General features: G+C 52.8%; 1 protein-coding gene and 1 long non-coding RNA gene across 2 annotated transcripts in view; one reads left to right on the top strand and one right to left on the bottom strand.

Moving 5' to 3' along the window:
- Positions 1 to 20,298, top strand: part of NUP153 (nucleoporin 153) — a 57,356-nt gene that overhangs the window by 32,953 nt on the left and 4,105 nt on the right. Inside the window, exons 10-19 of the mRNA XM_029053217.2 lie at positions 757 to 809; positions 1,701 to 1,818; positions 3,453 to 3,590; positions 5,260 to 5,358; positions 8,029 to 8,116; positions 11,447 to 11,563; positions 12,185 to 12,808; positions 15,496 to 15,690; positions 16,871 to 17,794; positions 19,378 to 19,755. Of these exons, the coding sequence (XP_028909050.1) occupies positions 757 to 809; positions 1,701 to 1,818; positions 3,453 to 3,590; positions 5,260 to 5,358; positions 8,029 to 8,116; positions 11,447 to 11,563; positions 12,185 to 12,808; positions 15,496 to 15,690; positions 16,871 to 17,794; positions 19,378 to 19,755 (2,734 nt within the window). The remainder of the gene's footprint in view (positions 1 to 756; positions 810 to 1,700; positions 1,819 to 3,452; positions 3,591 to 5,259; positions 5,359 to 8,028; positions 8,117 to 11,446; positions 11,564 to 12,184; positions 12,809 to 15,495; positions 15,691 to 16,870; positions 17,795 to 19,377; positions 19,756 to 20,298) is intronic.
- On the bottom strand, positions 9,293 to 11,476 carry LOC114807411. The gene is made up of 2 exons (XR_003755493.2): positions 11,345 to 11,476; positions 9,293 to 9,998 (listed from the first exon to the last, which is right to left on the bottom strand). It is a non-coding gene; the product is annotated as an uncharacterized LOC114807411 (long non-coding RNA).

Here is a 20,298-nt window from a genome sequence, read left to right as displayed (position 1 = left end):
CACGGGCTTGGGAGGCAGAAGGACCTGGGTTCTAATCCCGGTCCTGCCATTTGTCTGTCTGTGTGACCTTGGGCAGATCCCTTCACTTCTCTGGGCCTCAGTTACCTCACCTGTAAAATGGGGATTAAGATGGAACCCTCTGTGGGACAGGAACTGTGTCCAAACCTGATCAACCCTTATCCCAGCAGTTAGTACAATGCCTGGCACATGTAAGCACTTAACAAATACCATTAAGGGAAAAAAACAGTAAAAAGCCACCCCCTTAGTAGGATTGTAAACCACGACCAAGTCTCGATCATGGACAGCGGAAGTTTCGTGTCCTTAGGGCTTCAGAACCAGCCCTCTAGTCACCTACACTGCAACATCTGCAGTCTGCCAAAAAGTGGAAGTTCTTTCCAATCGTGATTTACCTTACGAAGCCTGGTCCCGCCAGTCGCTTTCCTTGCACCCCCTCTTCTATTTTGCAGGCTACTACTGTACCCCCTTTATTAGCTTGGAAATTAAGAGTTTGGTTGAATAGAAAAGTGCTCCCCGAAACCTGGTGTTGCATTTGCCTGACATCACAAAAACCAAAATGTCCTTTATCGTGCCCGACGGCAGCAATCTGTAGCCGTGAAAAGTCGGAAGGAAGTCCAGCCTTTCAGAGAACCGTACTAGGAGATTTTGGTTCTTGGAAATTACCATATCTGTCCAATCAGGTAAAAAGTGGAGGAGTATAATGCAGTTTAAAAAAGGGTGTGTTCTCTTGTATTGCAGGTCGGGCGGGAAAAAGCTCTAACCCCGGGGCAGAAAGCAGAACAACACGAAAGGTAAAAATGACTCTGGAGTTGATGTAACCTAGCTACTGTGCCCTCGTGGGTTCCTAACCGGTTTCTGAGAAAACAATCCTAAACAGCAACCTCTTTCACCTGTTGTGAGAGAGAGGCATCTCCCTCTCACCGCTGACCTCTTGCTCACACCCTCCTTTCTGCCTGGAACTTCCCCTTCGCATCTGTCACCACTGTTCTCTCTATGTTCAAGGCCCCTCTCCTCCAGGAAGCCTTCCTTGCTCAGTCAGGCATCTCCCCACCCTATTTCTCTCTCCCCTCCCCTGCCACTTGAGCATTTCCCTATCTAAGCATTGGCAACTACTCTGTACTCTGCTAACCGCCCCCACCCCCCCACTTGTAATTCATTTTAGTGCCTGTCTTCCCCCTACTAAAGTATAAACTCCTTGAGGGCAGGGATAGTGTCTACTCATCCTCTTGTGCCCTGCTCGAGAGTAGGTGCCCGGCCGATGCCATTGATGGATGTTGCAAACCTTTCCCATTCAGTATTTTTCTTCTCTGACTCCTGGCAGCTTTTTGTCTGTGAATCTCAGAGCCACTGGGTCCGAACAACCCAGCTGGGTTCTTCACCCCTCTGCCATGGGGTTAAATTACTGAAACGAGAAGAAATTGGACCGAGGCTTTCAAGGTATCATGTCTTCTCCCCCTTAGTTCAGAGAGAGTGTCTTTTATTTGTTTTAATGGTACTCGTCAAGCGCTTACTGTGTGCCAGGCACTGGACTAAGCGCTGGGGTGGGTACAAGCTAACAGAGAGCTGAATTTTCCCTCTGGTCTTGTTGCTCTGACTGGTTAAATTTCCCAAGGGGTAGACAGAACTGGAGCCTAAGATGTGGAGCCCACCATTTAATCCTGCTTTTCCTTTCCTCCATTCAGCAATTTCTCCTACCCAGACATCAGCACGCCAGCCAATGGACTATCCTCCGGAGCAGGGGGCGGCGGCAAGATGAGGCGGGAGAAAACCCGCCCGGGGACGAAGCCTCAAGCGCCCGAGGTGAGACCGCCCACCGTTCTTCCCGTCTCTGGTGGAGGGTGGGGCAAGCTGAATGTGTGGGGAAAGGCAGAGGCAAACGCCGATTGCTTGTTGGCGACCCTCTGTTACGACGTTTAGTGTTTAAAGGGAGAGTGTGGATTTAATATCTAGCATAAGCAGTCGTGGGGGACAGTTGGCCTTTCGAAAAACTAATTGTAAATTCCAGATGCCTGGTAAAGAAACCCCTCATTGGAAGTTCTGGGTGAATGTTTTGGCGTTGCTCTAGATTCGCGGCAGGATGTTTAGGGTTGCCTCCATCTGGAGGTGGGAATATAACTGGGTTAGCGGTTGATTCGGAAATATAAGATGCCCTCAAAGTAAGACGTTTAGCCTGGAAGGAGTTAACCTCTCACAGCCTGGCATATGTGTCTGTGGGCTAAGGGATCAGGCAGTGGTATTTATTGAGCGCTCACCACGTGCTGAACATTGTGCCTAATTCACTCTTGGGGATTTTTTTATAGTGCTTAATACAGTGCTTTGCATACAAAAAGCACTTACTATCACTACTGCCGTTGCTACTCGTCCTACAACTACGTGTGTGAGTTCATTTGTAGTGAGGATGAAAAACCAATTCCAGAGGGCCAGCCTAGAAATTACACTTTTGATATCTATCACTAATAGAGTAATTTTGATCTTTACGGAGTTGTGGCTTTGTCACGGTTTTAAAATTGTCATAGGGAGGTTGCTTTAAAGTAGACCAGTTGACGTGTACAATCGAAAGCAGATTGAAGCGTGGAGAGTTTCTTGAAACCCAGGCTGGGGGGGCTCCAAGATGTTGGAGAAAAGTAGTGAAGGAAGTATTGAAAATAGGATATCTAGGCAGATTGATCCAGATCATATAGTCATCTATAGAGTCTTGACAGTTAATGTAGATAGCTCTGACTTTGCTCTTTCTTCTGCTCCAGGAAATAACAATCCAACGGGGAGAGTGCCTAAGAATGTTTAGTTAAACATGGAGGGACACTAGGTTAAATTGATCTTAATTTTAGTTTTTAAGCACATCACATGAGTTAGGACTTTTGCAAAGGCTTCTATTAACTGGAGCAGTTTTGCAAAGGCTTCTATTAACTGGAGCGGCCCCAAATTCTTCCTCTGTTTTTCGGCGTATTTGTATAAACACTGTTTACCAAAGGAAAGCTCGCTGTGGACAGGGAAAGTGTCTGCCAACTCTGTTGTGTTGTGCTTTCCCAAGCGCACAATATAGTGCTCTGCACATGGTCCTCAATAAATACCATTGATAGACATTGATTTACTGTGGAAAGGTCACGTGTTGGTCTGGAGTAAAAGGAAACTTTTCAGCAATTAGAAGATGGAGCGGTGGGGTGGGGTTCCTCTTACAGGATAGCTGAAAATCCTGGCCTGTGGAAAGTCCTTGGGTGATGTGATCATCACTCTCCCATAAATTTATTTGATGGCCTCAGCTTTTATTCGGTTCTGCTGCTTGAACTCATTTTAACTAGTGGACTGGTTATTGGAAGTTAAAAACAGGAGCGATGATGATTGAATCTAAGTAAATATAAATATATTTATACGTAAGTAAATATATAAATAAGTCAATATAAAAAACGATGCAATGAATAATTATGTTATTTCAGGATGTGGAGGTACCAGTGCTACCCAAAATCTCTCTACCAATTAGTACAGCTTCACTGCCCAGCTTCAACTTTTGTTCCCCTACTAGTTCTACTGCCTCTTCATCACCCATCAGGATGGCACAACCATCGGCAAATAAGGTAATCTTGCACACCTTGGGTGAAAAGACGAAGCAGAATAAAGCTTACCTTTCTCCCTCCCCCCCCTGCCCCTTTTATCATATATTTTTTGAGTCACTCTGAACAAAAGAATGTTTCACACTTTTATTTCAGTGAGGATCAGTCCAAATAGGCTCTTGGGAAAGAGGAAGCGGGAGGGTTTTGGTCGTATGTTCTTGGTTTTGTTTTGAATTTTTTTTTTCAGCGTGTGACTTGGGTCGTACTTTAATCAGCAGTGGGGTAATATTGGCTAGGTACTCCTCACTTCCTCCTGGGAGTAAATCTAAGAAAATTAAAACAAGCTAGTGAAAAGGGAAGCCAGTCTCGAAACGGTACTCAGAGAGGTAGGGTACAGACCCAAAGTGTAGATTCAAAATGGTAAAAGCAGGAGTTTTGCAAGCAATTCAGTTTTAAAAAATTGAGTGGGAAACATTTAGCTTTTGGGGCCTCCATTGTCTCTGCTCTCTCTTGAAGAGATAACATAAGGATATATCATTCGCAGAGCATTGATGCACTAATGCAGCATGGCCTAATGGTAAGAGCCCGGGCTTGGGAGTCAGAGGTCGTGGGTTCTAATCCCGGCTCCACCACTTGTCTGCTGGGTGACCTTGGGCAAGTCACTTCGCGTGGAGAAGCAGCGTGGCTCAGTGGAAAGAGCACGGGCTTTGGCGTCAGGGCTCATGAGTTCGAATCCCAGCTCTGCCACTTGTCGGCTGTGTGACTGTGGGCAAGTCACTTAACTTCTCCGTGCCTCAGTTCCCTCATCTGTAAAATGGGGATTAAGACTGTGAGCCCCACGTGGGACAACCTGATTCGCCTATGTCTACCCCAGCGCTTAGAACAGTGCTCGGCACATAGTAAGCGCTTAACAAATACCAACATCATCATCATCATCATCGTCTCCAGGCCTCAGTGACCTCATCTGTAAAATGGGGATTGAGACTGTGAGCCCCACGTGGGACAACCTGATTACCTTGTATCTGCCCCAGCGCTTAGAACAGTGCCTGGCCCGTAGTAAGAGTTTAACAAATACCGTTATTATTAGTAGTAATAGTATTATTAATGGACCACCTTGGGGGATTGCTTCTGAGCCGAATCCTACATGCCAAAAGTGGTTGGGAGATCAGGCTTCTGACCCCTAAAAGTGAACAGTGCAAGGTAGTGCTGTCTGACTCAAAAGGTGAGGTTGTACTCCTTGCACTGGTCAATCAGTCATTCAGTGGTATTTATTAAGCACTTACTGTGTGCAGAGTGCTCTACTGAGTGCCCGCACTCCTCCATCCTCTCTTCGTACTGCATACTGGATGCCAGCGACATTGCCAAGTAGCTGGAAGATGATAATCTAATTATCGTCAAAATTGAAAAACTCTCCCACAGCTGAATCACTCCCAGGGGAAAAATGATTCCTTCCAGGCACTGCTACGTTCCCACGAAAGGGCCATCGAACCCCGGCTGATGAACTTTCCAATCCAAAAGCGCAGATTATTCCACTGATGGACTGGGCAGAGCCTTACAGCATTTTGCTATTCCAAAGAACTCTTACAGCAGACATTCCTCAAAGCCACAAAACGAATGGTCCCTTTGGCATGTTCTTTCCTACATAGTTTCCTCCCCCACCCCTCATAAATTTTTTATTCCTTTTGAAACCCAGGTACAGGCAACCCCTCCAAGTAATCCTGGCAGTCCTGTGTTCAGATTTTCATCTCCTATAGTAAAATCCACCGAGGCAGAAGTGCTACCTCCGTCATCTGTAAGTAGCGGTTCCCGGAGCGCAAGCGATGGGGAAGGGAGAGAGATTTGTGCCAGCTTGGCTCTTGGCAACCAGCTTAGCACTTTTCCCTTCTCTTCTTCCTCGTAACCTGATTGATTTTAGTATGTCTCGTCCCTGCTAGTTCAAGAAGCTTAAGGGCAGTGATCAGTCTACTCAGGCTGTTTGCCTCTCCCTAGCACCTAATACAGTGCAGAGCAGTCAACAGGCTCTCCGCAAATAGAATCGTTTGATTTTTTTTTCCATCCACCAGAAGTTGTGCCAGCACCATACCTTCCTTGCCACTTCTCCACCGTCTTCCTACTTCCTTTAGCATGGCAATTTGAACAGTGTCCTGCCTGCCCTTGGTGTGTGGTTTTTGTGGCTTCATTTGGAAGCATTTTAGAACCTATTCGTGGTCAGTCAGGCGCACCGAGACTACATGGTGTGGGTGTGTCTGCGAGGAGGCATTTAATATGTGCCAAGGGAGTGGGTATTTATGAGCTGACAAACTGGTACTTTGCCCTAAGGGAGGGGTAGTCCTGGCCGATCCTTTCCCTAGTGAAGGGTCCTGATAACTTGTGGCGGGGATGGCGGAGAAGCAACCCACCACCCCTCTCAAAGGTTTACCATTGGACGGGTTTTTGTCATGCCCTAAGGTGGTCCCGTGGCAGATGGGGACTCCGCTCAGACTTTCATTCATTCATTCAATAGTATTTATTGAGCGCTTACTATGTGCAGAGCACTGTACTAAGCGCTTGGGATGAACAAGTCGGCAACAGATAGAGACGGTCCCTGCCGTTTGACGGGCTTACGGTCTAATCGGGGGAGACGGACAGACGAGAACGATGGCACTAAACAGCGTCGAGGGGAAGAACATCTCGTAAAAACCGATGGCGACTAAATAGAATCGAGGCGATGTACAATTCATTAACAAAATAAATAGGGTAACGAAAATATATACAGTTGAGCGGACGAGTACGGTGCTGTGGGGATGGGAAGGGAGAGGTGGAGGAGCAGAGGGAAAAGGGGAAAATGAGGCTTTAGCTGCGGAGAGGTAAAGGGGGGATGGCAGAGGGAGTAGAGGGGGAAGAGGAACTCAGTCTGGGAAGGCCTCTTGGAGGAGGTGATTTTTAAGTAGGGTTTTGAAGAGGGAAAGAGAATCAGTTTGGCGGAGGTGAGGAGGGAGGGCGTTCCGGGACCGCGGGAGGACGTGACCCGGGGGTCGACGGCGGGATAGGCGAGACCGAGGGACGGCGAGGAGGTGGGCGGCGGAGGAGCGGAGCGTGCGGGGTGGGCGGTAGAAAGAGAGAAGGGAGGAGAGGTAGGAAGGGGCAAGGTGACGGAGAGCCTCGAAGCCTAGAGTGAGGAGTTTTTGTTTGGAGCGGAGGTCGATAGGCAACCACTGGAGTTGTTTAAGAAGGGGAGTGACAGGCCCAGATCGTTTCTGCGGGAAGATGAGCCGGGCGGCGGAGTGAAGAATAGACCGGAGCGGGGCGAGAGAGGAGGAAGGGAGGTCAGAGAGAAGGCTGACACAGTAGTCTAGCCGGGATATAACGAGAGCCCGTAATAGTAAGGTAGCCGTTTGGGTGGAGAGGAAAGGGCGGATCTTGGCGATATCGTAGAGGTGAAACCGGCAGGTCTCGGTAACGGATAGGATGTGTGGGGTGAACGAGAGGGACGAGTCAAGGATGACACCGAGATTGCGGGCCTGCGGGACGGGAAGGATGGTCGTGCCATCCACGGTGATAGAGAAGTCTGGGAGAGGACCGGGTTCGGGAGGGAAGATGAGGAGGTCAGTCTCGCTCATGTTGAGTTTTAGGTGGCGGGCCGACATCCAGATGGAGACGTCCCAGAGGCAGGAGGAGATGCGAGCCCGAAGGGAGGGGGAGAGGACAGGGGCGGAGATGTAGATCTGCGTGTCATCTGCGTAGAGATGGTAGTCAAAGCCGTGAGAGCGGATGAGTTCACCGAGGGAGTGAGTGTAAATGGAGAACAGAAGAGGGCCGAGAACTGACCCTTGAGGAACTCCAACAGTTAAAGGATGGGAGGGGGAGGAGGCTCCAGCGTAGGAGACCGAGAATGATCGGCCAGAGAGGTAAGAGGAGAACCGGGAGAGGACGGAGTCCGTGAAGCCAAGGTGAGATAAGGTATGGAGGAGGAGGGGATGGTCGACAGTGTCAAAGGCAGCAGAGAGGTCAAGGAGGATCAGGATGGAGTAGGAGCCATTGGATTTGGCAAGAAGGAGGTCACGGGTGACCTTAGAGAGAGCAGTCTCGGTAGAGCGGAGGGGACGGAAGCCAGATCGGAGGGGGTCTGGGAGAGAATGGGAGTTAAGGAATTCTAGGCATCGATCGTAGACGACTCGTTCTAGGATTTTGGAAAGGAAGGGTAGTAGGGAGATAGGACGATAACTGGAGGGGGAAGTGGGGTCAAGAGTGGGTTTTTTTAGGATGGGGGAGACGTGGGCATGTATGAAGGCAGAGGGGAAGGAGCCCTTGGAGATTGAGACTTCACTTTCTAGCTTCAGGCCTGGGTTTCGTATTCATTGATGCGTTTTCTGTTCTAGGCTTTCAATTCTTATATCTACGGAGACTGAGAATGGTGCCCCATATCGTTACTTATCTGCTCTCTCTCTCCCCCCCCCCCCCCCCGCCCCCACCTTTCTCACAGATTGGATTTACATTTAGCGTACCCGTTGTGAAGTCGGCCGAACTTCCTGGCTTCGGGAATTCGTCACAGCCAACTAGAAGTAGTACAGGTAATTGGAGAAAATCCTGCCCACGTCCCCATTTGAAGCCCGTCGGAAAATAGTTTTGGGTACTTAAGCAGTCGATCTTCCTCTCTTCCCGACCCAAAAAATGGTTTTGAGAAATGCTTTACCAGCCAGAGCTTTACTAGGCATCCACCTCGGAGGCGAGTCAGTCTTGGACGCCGTAGAGCTAAACGTCCGTCGGTAAATGCGTGGTAACCTTTCTGGATGTAAGGACCGTCGGTGAAAACAGGAGTCGTACAGCCACGGATTTCCTCCCGGTGCTCACGATTGAAAGCCGACGTGGCATTTTCCCTCCCTGAGAGGAATCCATCACTTAATGCGTTTACGGGCAAGCAAGGAGCAAAGCGCACTGGCCTAGGAGGTTTTTTTAATTTGGCAGTCACCGGAGTCTGCTGTTTTTCCCTCGGGGTCCCCGCGAAGGTCTAGGGAAGCAGTGGTGGGGTCGTCTGTGGTGTTCATGGAGGTGAGAGGTGAACACCAAGTCCTGGCCTTCTGGCCCACCTGGGACTCCTCATTCCTTCGAATCTTGCAGAAGCCTCATTCTACTGCCCCAGGGCTTGAAATGCTTTCCTTCGGGGATGCTCCTCTCATCGATGGATGAGATGGCAAGTGGAGCGGCTCATTCCTAGGACTGAAAAAGAGACGGGGGACCTCAGTCTTTCCCATTTTGCAGTGGAGTGATGGGAGTATTTTTTGAATCCGTTCATAGGTTCCATCCACTTGCACGTGTTATTCTACGTCTAATCGAAAATTCTCTTCTAAAGTGACCTTGGTGTTCAATTAAGCCCCTTCCCAGCAGGCTTCTGGACCTCTTCCTGTGGATAGGTAGTCCGAAAAGTTACATCCCTCTGGAGAGTCGTAAAAGAACCCAATGGCCTTTGCGGGAAAGTGGCGTAAATGGGAGCCGAAGGGTCAGCGTTGTCTGCTGCTGCCGCTGTCCCTCTCTTAGACTATCCGCTCGTTATGGGCAGGGAACGTGTCTACTAATTCTGATGGATTGCGCTCAGTACGGTGCTCTGCACGTAGTAAGTAAAGACTGTCGACCGACCGATTGCAGAGGGGGTGCAGAGATAGCCCCAGGCGGCACCTCGAACCTGACCAGCCATCTTGCAGAACATGCAAAGAAACAGTTCCTCAAAAAATATCCCCTGAAACTTGTTGTCTGCCTCACTCTATTCCAACCTTTATTTTGCGAGGAAGGGAGCGTCACGTTCCAAAGGCGTTGGTCACTCAGCCGCCCTCTGGCCACACTTACGCGCAAAGATGGGCTCTCCCCAGACGTACAAATGCTGTGTCATACAAATGCTTGTACAGTCAGCTGTGCCATCCCGCTTCTTCTCACGACATTTTTGGACTAGAAGGCGGGCAGAGTTAGGAAGACTTGTTCTGATGAGGCACGCCTGCCAGGATACAGCGTGAGGCAGCGGCAGAAAAAGAAGAAAGCGTGCACGAGCAGACTCCCCAAGATCGCAACCCGAAACTGTGGGGCTCTGGTTGTGTGTGTAGATAGTTCAGAAAGAATGAGGTGTATGTACTACTAAGCCCATGCCTGTGAAAGAGAAAGTCAGTTCAAATCATTTCCGATCTTCGGGGAATATCAGAGGAATGATAACTGAGTGAGTAATGCTCATTAGTCTAAACAGCTGTGTTCCATTAGAACTGGGATCCTTTCCCAGATTCTTTAGGAACTCATGATGAATGGCATTTACAGAGCTGCGTGTTGCTGCCATGACAGCTCTGATTCTCACCATTTCCGTCAGTGAGATGCTGCTATAAAATATCTGGCAACGGTGTTTGATAACTCTGTGAGCGGCGAGTCCAATCCCTCCATATCCCTCCTCTCTTCTGGAGCCTCCTGAGTATAATTCTGTAATGAGAGTGAAAAGTCAGCGGATTGTTTTAACCATCAAGACTTTCTAAATTCATTTATTTTCACAAAGGGAAGTCAGAATGACTCCAGAATATCCGCAGATGCCAGGTTTTTTAGAAAGTTATTTCCCAATCAACCTCGAAACAGATTTTTTTAAAAATCATTTTTATGGCTAAAGAGATGCAGTCGCACGCCCAGTGATCAGGTTGCTTTGGCAGCAAGAAGCCGTCCAGATCTTTTGAGACACCTTCAATGGCAAAATCTGTTGGCATTATCAACCGCAAACCAGGATAAAGATCCTTTGCAATTCCTTACCCGTCCCGACTGCCCTCCTTTTCCTCCTCCCCTTTTCTGCTTCTCCTTCAATCAGTCGTGCTTATTGAGCGCTTAGTGCAGAGCACTGTATTAAACACTTGGAGAATACAGTATAACTGAGATGATAGACAGGTTCCCTGCTCACGAGTTCTTCAGCGACGTCTCCCACTCCCCCTTCCTCTCCTCCCTATACCTGAAAATTTGATGTGATGCTGGCCTCGCCCGCCCTAATTGAAACCCAGGAATCATTTTACTGGGGACAGTTCTCTCTCACCTTCTGCATCCGTTATTGCTTTGGAAGGAAGGCCAGGCAGATTCTGTGTGTCAGAGAGGATCCCAAACAAAATCCTTCCCTCTGTCTAGAGGGAAGCTCGTTCAAGCTCGTTGTGGGCGGGGAGCGTGTCTAGGGGAGCGTGTCTACCGAATCTGTTGTACTGTACCCTCTCTCCACACAGTAATCGCTCAGTAAATGCCCTTGATTGAGTCTAGGAGGAAGGTGCTTTTATCCTGATACCGTTTGGTTAAACCTCTTGAGCTCCCTGCCTGTGACAGTTCTGGAAATCCCCATCTCTTCCCGCTCCTCCTCTCCCTCCTCCGATTCATGCCCTTTAGTCAGAGGTTAAGGTTAATTACTGCAGGTAAAGGAGTAAAACTCCAAAAAGTTCACCCGCTGAAAGGCCCTCAGGGTCTGGAATAGAACTACATTTTGCATAGTGCAACGTACGCCTGCGTCTGCTGTAATTCTAGATCCAGGCCTTTCCCATTTGGAGAAACTAAGGGCAGGATTCTTTGCTTTGCAACTTTTCTTGAAAGGTCTGAGAGGGAATGTAGTTCGCCCACCCATCCCCCGGGATTTTGTGTCTTTCTCACAATCAGATTTCCCCTCGTCGATAATATTCAGTTCCCTTTCCGGGAGCTTTTGTTCCCTGCTCAGCTCTGTAGTATGGGTTTTCCCCTCAGTATCCTTGCCGCCTCCCCGCCCCAGGCCAGGGTGCTCTGTAACCCGGAATCTGCCCTCGGTTTCTCACCTCTGCCCGAAGACCTCCTCACCACGGTTCTCCACTGGTCACCTGCTAGCTTTAGCGGGTGATTTTCCTTGCAATCTATAAGCGTGTTTCCATTCCCGACAGATGTAACTGCTGTAAATAGCACAAGCAATAAGAAAGAAAATGAAGATTATGAGGGGCCTTTCAAGCCTGCAAAATCTCTGAAAGAGGGGAGTGTGCTGGATATTCTGAAAAGCCCAGGTAAGACCCAACAAAATGGCCTCGGTGATGGAAAATGCTTATATTCAGAAGTGCACTAATACAGTCCTGTACCTAATAAAAGCCACCCATCCAACGGGGTCTGGCCTGGAGTTGAAGCAGTGTTTTGCGAAGTGGGTACCGTGGTACCGTCTGTTTCTAGCTACCTGTATTCGAGCATCTTCCCGAGAGGACACAGATGTCGATCAGGGTGGGAGAGAGGAAGCCATTTGAAGAATAGAGAAGCAGCGGGGCCTAGTGGATAGAGCTCGGGCCTGGGAGTCACGAGGACCTGGGTTCTAATGCCGCTCCCGCCACTTGTCTGCTCTGCGACCTCGGGCTAGTCACTGCTCTTCTGTGCTTCAATTATGTCATTTGTAAAATGAGGATAATGATTGTGAGCCCCAAGTGGTACGAGGACTATCTTGTATCTACCCCAGCGCTTAGTACGGTACCGGCACATAGGAAGTACTTAAATATCATTTAAAAAAAAAAATGAAGAACGGAGGAGCGGATTCGGGGAGGTTCACTGGTGCGGGGAGGGGGTGGGCTACGGTTGGGGGAAGTTGAGCCTCGGCTGGATGGAAGGGTCACGGGTGCCTTACCCTACGGTTCCGTTTTCAGGCTTCACCTCTCCGAAGGCGAGCCCTCTCCCCACTGCCCAGCCCCCAGCGACAAGCACAGTCGTCTACACGAGACCCGCCATAAGTAGTTTTTCTACGAGCGGAATGGGTTTCGGAGAGAGCGGAAAAGCCGGCGCTCAGTGGCAGTGCGACACGTGCCTGTTACAGAACAAGGTCACGGACGGGAAATGCGTCGCCTGTCAGTCTGCCCGAATGCCCCCGAGAGATCCCGCCAAGCCCGGCGGAAGCGCCGCTCCCAGCAGCGAGGCCAAACCAACCCCTCCCGCCACCGGGACGGTTGGCTTCGGAGACCGATTCAAACCAGCGGCCGGAACGTGGGATTGCGACACCTGCTTAGTTCAGAACAAACCCGAAGCCACCAAGTGTGTGGCTTGCGAAACCCCAAAGCCCGGGACGGGTGTAAAACCCGCCCTCACGTTGCCGGTGGCTTCGGAGAGTTCGGGGGCCGTGACGACCTCATCCCCCAGGTGCACGGTAACCTCCGGGACCTTGGGGTTTGGAGACAAGTTCAAGAAGCCCAAGGGATCTTGGGAATGTCCAGTGTGCTGTGTGCAGAATAAGGCAGAAGACAGCAAATGCGTGGCCTGTAGTTCCGAGAAACCAGGTAAGTGGTCCGGGCGCCGTGGTGTCTAATCGGTTGGTCAGTAGTGTCGATTGAGCGTCTGGCGGGTGCAGATCACCGTCCCGAGCGTTCGTATAGCAGAGCTGGGAAACTGTCCGGTTTATCGTCAGCAAGCCTTTTGACGCCCAGTGTTCTGAGCTCCTCCAAGAGACACTGTAAGAAATGTCGAGTGGACTCTCTTCCAGCCTGGAGCTACCGGCCAACAGCAAGGAAATTACGTGAACGGGCTGGGAGCGGAGTGGTATAAATCACTCGCGGTCAATAGCTAGTCGGATTTCTTTACAGCTTGTGAAGGACTCGAGTAGAGGCCAGGGTTCCCCCGTGCGCAGCCAGCCAGAAAGAAATGTGCACGGTGGAGTGATTCATGAAGAGACCTTTGCTTTTTATTAGCAAAGTGAATTCCACCCTTCCAGCGGGAGAATGGTTGGAAGTCAGAGCCGTGGCAGCCAGCGTTCGTTTCCCTCCGCGTCCTTGGTTGGTGGGGGCGGTGCCCTCTCTTTTTCGGAGCCCGAATATGAGTCGTTTAACAGAGAACTTTGCCAGTCCAAGGGCCAGGGGAATGCGGAGGACCTCCACCTCGGGAACGGTTAACCTAGCTCAGTACCCTCATCGATCAGTCGTATTTATTGAGCGCTTACTGTGTGCAGAATACCGTACTGAGCACCTGGAAGAGTACAGTGTGACAGAGTTGGTGGACATGGTCCCTGTCCACAGGGACTTTACAGTCTAGAGGGGGAGACAGATCCTGGCTCCACCACTTGCCTGCTGTGTGACCTTGGGCAAGTCACTTTCTTCTTTGTCCTCTTCTGTAAAATGGGTGTTAAGAGCGTGAGCTCCACGTGGGACAGGGACTGTGTCCAACCTGATTATATCGTGTCCACCCCAGTGCTTAGAACGGTGCCTGACACATAGTAAGTGCTAAACAAATGCTATTATTATTATTACGTGTTAGGGATATGTACATAACTGCTGCGGGGCTGAGGGTTGGGGGAATAAAGGGTACAGATCCATGTATAAGGGCGCACAGGAAGGAGAGGGTGTAGGGGAAGTACGGGCTCAGCGGAGGAAGGCTTCATGCACCCCTTTCCATTGAGGAGGAGAGACGTTCTGATCCTGTCTCGATTTCCGAGCGGGTCAGCAGCGGGAGGTCACTTATCTGTGTCTTTGACGCCTGGCACTCTGCCACGCTACTCACATTGGGCGCCCCCCGGTACCAGGCGGTCTCCCCTGTGAATGGGAAAGCGGAATAAGGAAAGGTGGACGGGTAGCGGCCGGCGGAGGGCACGACTGAAGGAAACCCCTTCTGCCCTAGTAATATGCAGCGTCGAGGGGATCCAACAAAGCGAAGCCGGTAACCGAAAGGAGACAGACCCAAGAAACAGGAGAACGGTGGGTTCCTTCATTTGTAAGGGAGCCCCTTGGGACTTAGTGCTCGGCAGGGGCCGGCTTCTGCCCCTTGGCTCTCCGGGACGCTTTTAGGAGATGTTGGAAGTTCAGGGGTGGAACAGCTGGGAGAAAGCAGAATGGCTGGGCGGGACCACCTGGAACCACAAGTCTGTGACGAGCCGCCTCACGCGGGAAGGGGTCTTAGGGCTCTCGGTTCGAATGGGACCTGTGAAAACTGGCAGAGGGAGGCATGAAATGGAACGGAAAAGAACGAAAAGAATCCATTCATATCGAACTTATTCCAAACGCCAGGCGGAGCAAGTAGTTTTGCCACCCTAGTGCAGGAAGTGCCTCCCTGAGGCTCTCCCCCCTTCTTCTAGTTACCCCATGGGGTAGGAGGAGGATGGAATGTCGGGTGCCGTGAAGCCCCCTCTCTTTTCCAGAGAGGTAGCCGGTGGTGTTGCAGTGACGGCCCCAGGCCCAGTCAGTCATCAGAGGTCTTCACATTCTCAGAGTTTTGAAAGTTTCAGCAGCATCATCCTTTATCAGGAGAGACAAAGATCAGTTTCCAGATTTTCCGAGCTGGCAGAGTCCCCGTGAGTGGAGCTGGCGGGCCGAGGGGAAGCGGCAAGTGGCGTCCAAACGACCCAAAAAGAAACGAGATTGCTATTTTCCATGAGCAGATGTCTTGCAGGACAAAGCGGACTCCAAATTCCTCGTGCGGAAGGGCACGGGGAGCTCTTTGTTAACCGGTGGTATTTAATGAGCGCTTACTGTGTGCAGAGCACTGTTCTAAGTGCTCTGGAGAGTACAGTAGAACAACAGACAGACACATTCCCTGCCCACAATGAGCTTACAGCCTAATTGATGTGCCCTGTCATTAACACGGCACTGCTCCCTTGAGTGTGTGGTGTTGGTTGTCAAATAATTATGGTATTAAGCGCTTACTACGTGTCAACTTCTGTACTAAGTGTCGGGGTAAATACAAGCTAATCAGGTTGGACACTCTCTCGCACATGGGACTCACAGTCTTACAGATGAGGTAACTGAGGCACAGAGAAGTGACTTGCCCAGTAGTGGAATAGCAGACTAGTGGAGGAGCTAGAGATTAGGAGCCAGGTCCTTGTCACTCCAAGGCCCGTGCCCTATCCACTAGTCCGCGTAGCTTGTCTCGAAGCAGGGAAAGCAATCCGGTGGGAACGCCAACCTCCCGATCTACCCGCTTTTCTAACCCAGGCAGACGTCCCGACGCGCGTTTCATTTCTCCCCTTCTTTTCCTTCAGGAGGGTCAGCCCCCGTGGCAAGTAACAGTTCTCCTGCTGTGTCCGCCCCTTCTGGAGGATTTCTAGGATTCGAAAAATTCAAGAAACCGGAGGGCAGCTGGGACTGTGAGGTCTGCCTGGTGCAGAACAAAGCGGAGGCGACCAAGTGTGCAGCATGTGAAAGCGCAAAGCCGGGCACGAAGCCCGAGGTTAAAGGTAAAGAGTTGACAAGGCGCCGGTCTCTCGTGATTGACTGCCCGCCCTTTGGTTGGGACAGGGTGAGGCAAGAGACCGGAACCTTTTCCCTGCAGTTTCCTGGGGTGGAAGGGCAGTCCGTGGCTTGACGCTCCCTCCCTCCTGGCAGCGGGAAGACAGGATGAGGCAAAACTCTGGAAAACCCACAGTTAAGACCGGTGACCTCCATGAAAGATCATGGAAAGGCAGTCGTTGGCTCCGAGCCACTGACCCGCTGCTCCAGGGCAAGGGCTCCTTCATGTCGGGCCAGCTGCGAAAGACACGCGCTGCGTGGATTTAACTTCCTGTTTATCTCCGCGGGAGGGGAAGGGAGGGGAGTAAAGGGGTTTCTTGGTTCTCTGAAAAAAGTCTGAAGGCTTGGTAAAGCATTTGAATTGTCTGCAAGGCTCCTGGAGACAAGGCAGCGAGGCAGTCAGACTTCTTGCGTCTCTAATTTTTTGCTTTGAAGAAGGGTGCGTGGGACTTCCTGCCCAGTTAGAAAAGGGATTCAGATTTTGATCGCTGTTATACTACTTTTTCGTCCCTCCTTTTTGGAAAAACTTTTTTCTGAGCTTCCCGGATGTACGTATCCCTTTCACGACCAGTTTCCGCCCCGCTTAACGGTTCCCGAAATCCCCGTCTTCAGTATCATTTCAGAAACCGCTTCTGCCTGCATTCTGAGCCGCACAGAGCGCCCCAGCTACGCCGCTCTCTTTCCCCTTTGGAGAAAACCAAGCGGCTCGCTAATCAATTTGGCCGTAGTTTTAACATCCTAGACCGGTTAGGGTCTCGGTGCTGTCGGAAGCCAAACAAGACCAAAAGTCATCCGTGAAATGATGGGTTACCCAGCCCGGGCAGGCCTGAAAATGAAAGACGGGAGGGTCCAGAGGGCGCCTCGTGGCTAATGACCTCGTTGCTGGCAAGTTGCCATCTTGGTTGCCGCTTCCTTTAGGATCTGGCACGAAAGGGCCTCCCTCCCCAGACCCGCTTCCCGCCTAGCAGAGAATGTTGGGGATGCGATTTGGTGCCCTTTTATGATCACTGCCGGTCGGATGAGGGCCGGGAGCGGGGAGGGATCGTTCTCCGTATCGAGAAGGGTGATTGTGAGCGCCTTCGTTCTGACCCATTCGGCTGAGCGTCCATTTGTTTTTCCCCTCCGAAGGCTTCGGCACCCCCACGACCTCCTCGGCCTCCTCAGCCGCCCCGGCCCCGGCCTTCAAGTTCGGACTTCCGCCGTCGTCCTCGGAGCCGCCGCCGCCGCCTCCCACAGCCCCCGCCAGTTCGACCGGGTTCAAGTTCGGGGACCCGGGGGGCTTCAAGTTGGGCGCCTCGTCGTCCGACTCGGCCATCTCCAACCCCATGAGCGGGGGCTTTAAGTTCTCTCAGACTGTCGGGGACTTCAAATTCGGGGTCTCGTCCTCCGACTCGAAGTCAGAAGAGGTGAAAAAAGACAGTAAGGGGGACAGCGGCTTTTCTTTCGGACTGGCATCCGGATTAAGCAATCCTCCCCCCACGGCCGGGTTTCAGTTTGGGACGCCCAGCCTCGGGCCGCAGGAGAAGAAAGAGGAGCTCGGCAAACCGGCCCCGGGCGGGTTCGCCTTCGGGACGGGGTCCGTCTCCGCCGCCCCCGCGCCGCCCACCGAGAACAAGACCGGAGGGGGCGGCTTCGGCTTCGGAGCGGCGGAGGCCAAGCCGGCGGCCGCGGCGGCGGCCACCACCCCCTTCTTGTTTCCGAAGTCGGAGGGGAGTAAGGACGGAGGCCCCGCGGCCCAAGGAGGCTTCAGCTTCGGCGGCCTGGAGCCCGCCGCCCGCCTGCCCTCGGCCCCCGTGTTCGGCCTGGGAAGGACAGAGGAGAAAAAGCCGGAGCCGGTCACCTCCGCCACCGGTCTGGTGTTCGGGAAGAAGACGGGCGGCGAGGAGCCCAAGTCCCAGCTGCTGTTCTCGTTCGGGAAGCCCGAGCAAACCAAAGACGAGAGTCCAGCCAAGCAGGCGTTCAGTTTCAGCCTGGCGAAGCCCGCCGAGAAGGAAGCGGACCCGCCCGCCAAGTCCACTTTTGCTTTCGGGGTCCAGGCCGCCGCCCCGGCCGGTAAGCCGCCGCGCCGCTTGTCGAGTAACGACCGCGGTGCCCGCCGAGGATCGAGCCAACTGCCAGGGTGGATGGCGGGACCATCGAGTCGGATGATTCTAACGATTGTTATTTGTTCAACGTTTACTATGTGCCGGTCACTGTACCAAGGGTTGGGATGGAAACGAGCGAATCGGGTTGTCCCGCATGGGGCGCTCGGTCTTGATCCCCATTGTACAGATGAGGTCACCGAGGCGCAGCGAAGTGAAGTGACCTGCCCAGGTTCGCACAGCAGACAAGTAGTGGAGCCAGGATCAGAGCCCAGGTCTTCCTGACTCCCAGGCCCGGGCTCCATCCACTAGGCCACGCGGCAGTCCCTGTCCCACGCGGGGCTCACGGTTTACGAGGGAACGGAGAGCACCTGTTGAACCCCCATTTTACAGATGAGAAAACCGAGGCACAGAGAAGGTCGACGACTTTGCCGAGGTCAGGAGGCGGGCAAGCGGCCGAGCAGAAATGAGAACCTAGGTGTTCTGACTCCTAGTACTGAGGCCTTTCCCCATCCTACTGTGGAAGCATCCCGGGATTGGTGTTCCCCATCTTAGCTGTAGTCAGTCTCCCAACCTGGGATCAGATGTCGGGAAGAGGGAGAGGGTACGGTCCATTTTCCCGAGAGAAGGTGAACGGATAGGAGAAGGATTTCTGACATGAAGTCGATTTGGCTTTGTGGGGGGGACGGGAGGTGCCGTCTTCAATCCCCCTCAAATCAACCAACCGTGACCACCCCAAAAAGGGGAAAAATGACCCCAGAGAGCCGGGAAATGGCCGGATGTCTTCCGGGCAGGCAAATACAGGAAGTGTGCGTCTCCGGGTCGGGTTCCTCAGTCTCTTTCTCAGGCCCGCTGCGGACACCCGGTGGCGTGCTGGTGCCGGGGCGGACCGCGAGAGCCCGAAGAGACCCGTTTTTTCAGAAGCGCTGGGCCTCTGGGCTGCGCGGCGGGGCCGTGCTTAGTTCCGGGCTGGTGACCGTCGAGGTCAGAAGTGGAGAGAAAGCAAGCGTCCCTCCTCCGTTCACGTGTCCCGTGGTCGTGACCGGGGCCTCTCCGCAGTCTCCTGCGGGTGGATGAGCAGGTGGTTGGGTTGGGTCTTTTCTTCTACCAGCCCGGCGGGGATCTCTGCCCAAGAGGGCCGGAGGCCTAGTGCGCTAAAGCCTCCGCTTCCCGCCGAGAGACCCGCTCACTGCCCGACGGGTGGGCTTTAGAGTAGGAGCCGGAAAGGCAACCGCACCAGAGTCTCCTCCGTAGTGGGCACCGGCCCGCGGCCGGCTGATGGGATTGCTCCTCCGAGCCCTCGGGGGCCACGGGAGGAGAAGATCCTGCCCGGGGTGAAGAGGCAGACTACCTGCGGACCCGCGCTCCCTGTGGACAGGCCCTGCCTTTCCCTCGTCTGTCAAAACCCGGGAGGGCCGGGGCGTCCAAGGGCCCGCGCGAAGCACTTAGGGTAGCCCGCGCCTGTGCACAGCCGCTCCAGGTGTGCCCCCGGTGAGTCCCGGGGCCGCCGGCCACCAGCCGTTAACACGCTGCGTCCTCCCTTCTGTCTTGCAGATCAAGGAGCGGGAAAGCCGGCGTTAAGTTTGTTGAGCAGCGGCTCCTCCAACCCCAGTGTCCCGACCACGGGGGCCACCGGCACCGGCGGCGGCAGCCTGTTCGGCGGGGCCGCCTCTGCCTCCAACCCGCCCGTGGCCACCTTCGTGTTCGGACAGACGGGGAACGCGGTGAGCGGCTCCGCCTTCGGCAACCCCTTGGAAAGCGGCGCCCCGCAGCCCTTCTCCTTCTCTCAAGAGAGCAAACCGGCCGCCGCCCCGGCCGCCGCCGCCGGGGCCGCGGTGGCCCCGTTCGTCTTCGGGCCGGGGGCCGGGGGCGGCGGTAACCCGGCCACCTCCACCTTCAGCTTCGGCGCCTCCACCACGGCCAGCGCCGCCGGTACGTCTCCGAGGATTGGGGGTTGGGCTAGGTTGTGGGGGCCGCCCCCGGGGTGGACGCCCAGCCGGGGCACCGGCTCCCCGGGAACAAACCACCTCGCTTCTCGTGCGCTTGGGTTTTTTTTTTATGGTACCCGTTAAGCGCTTACTGTGTGTCAAACACAGTTCTAAGCACAGAGAGAGATTCAAGTCGATCAGTGAGTCGGTCGTATTTATCCAGCGCTTACTGTGCGCAGAGCACTGAACTAAGCACTTGGGAGAGTACAATATAGCAGTATAACACGTTCCGTGCCCACGACGAGTTTACTCTCCCTCTTGGGGGCTCACGGTCTTAAGTAGAAGGAAGAGCGGGTGTTAAATCCCCCGTTTCACAGTGTGAGTGAACGTGTACGCCGTGTTGTTTGCAAGGAAAGGGGGATTTTAAAAACATTAAAGGGCCCGGGGGGGGGGGGGCGGTGTGTGTGTGTGTTTCCACCTAAGCATGCATCCTTTGTAATAATTGTATTATTTAAGTGCTTAACTGTGTGCCAAGCATGGTTTAATC

The sequence above is a fragment of the Ornithorhynchus anatinus genome, chromosome X2, assembly GCF_004115215.2.
Source record: "Ornithorhynchus anatinus isolate Pmale09 chromosome X2, mOrnAna1.pri.v4, whole genome shotgun sequence".
Taxonomy (NCBI): Eukaryota; Metazoa; Chordata; class Mammalia; order Monotremata; family Ornithorhynchidae; genus Ornithorhynchus; species Ornithorhynchus anatinus.
The sequence above is the reverse complement of the archived record's forward strand: the minus strand, read 5'-3'. Positions and strand labels throughout refer to the sequence as shown.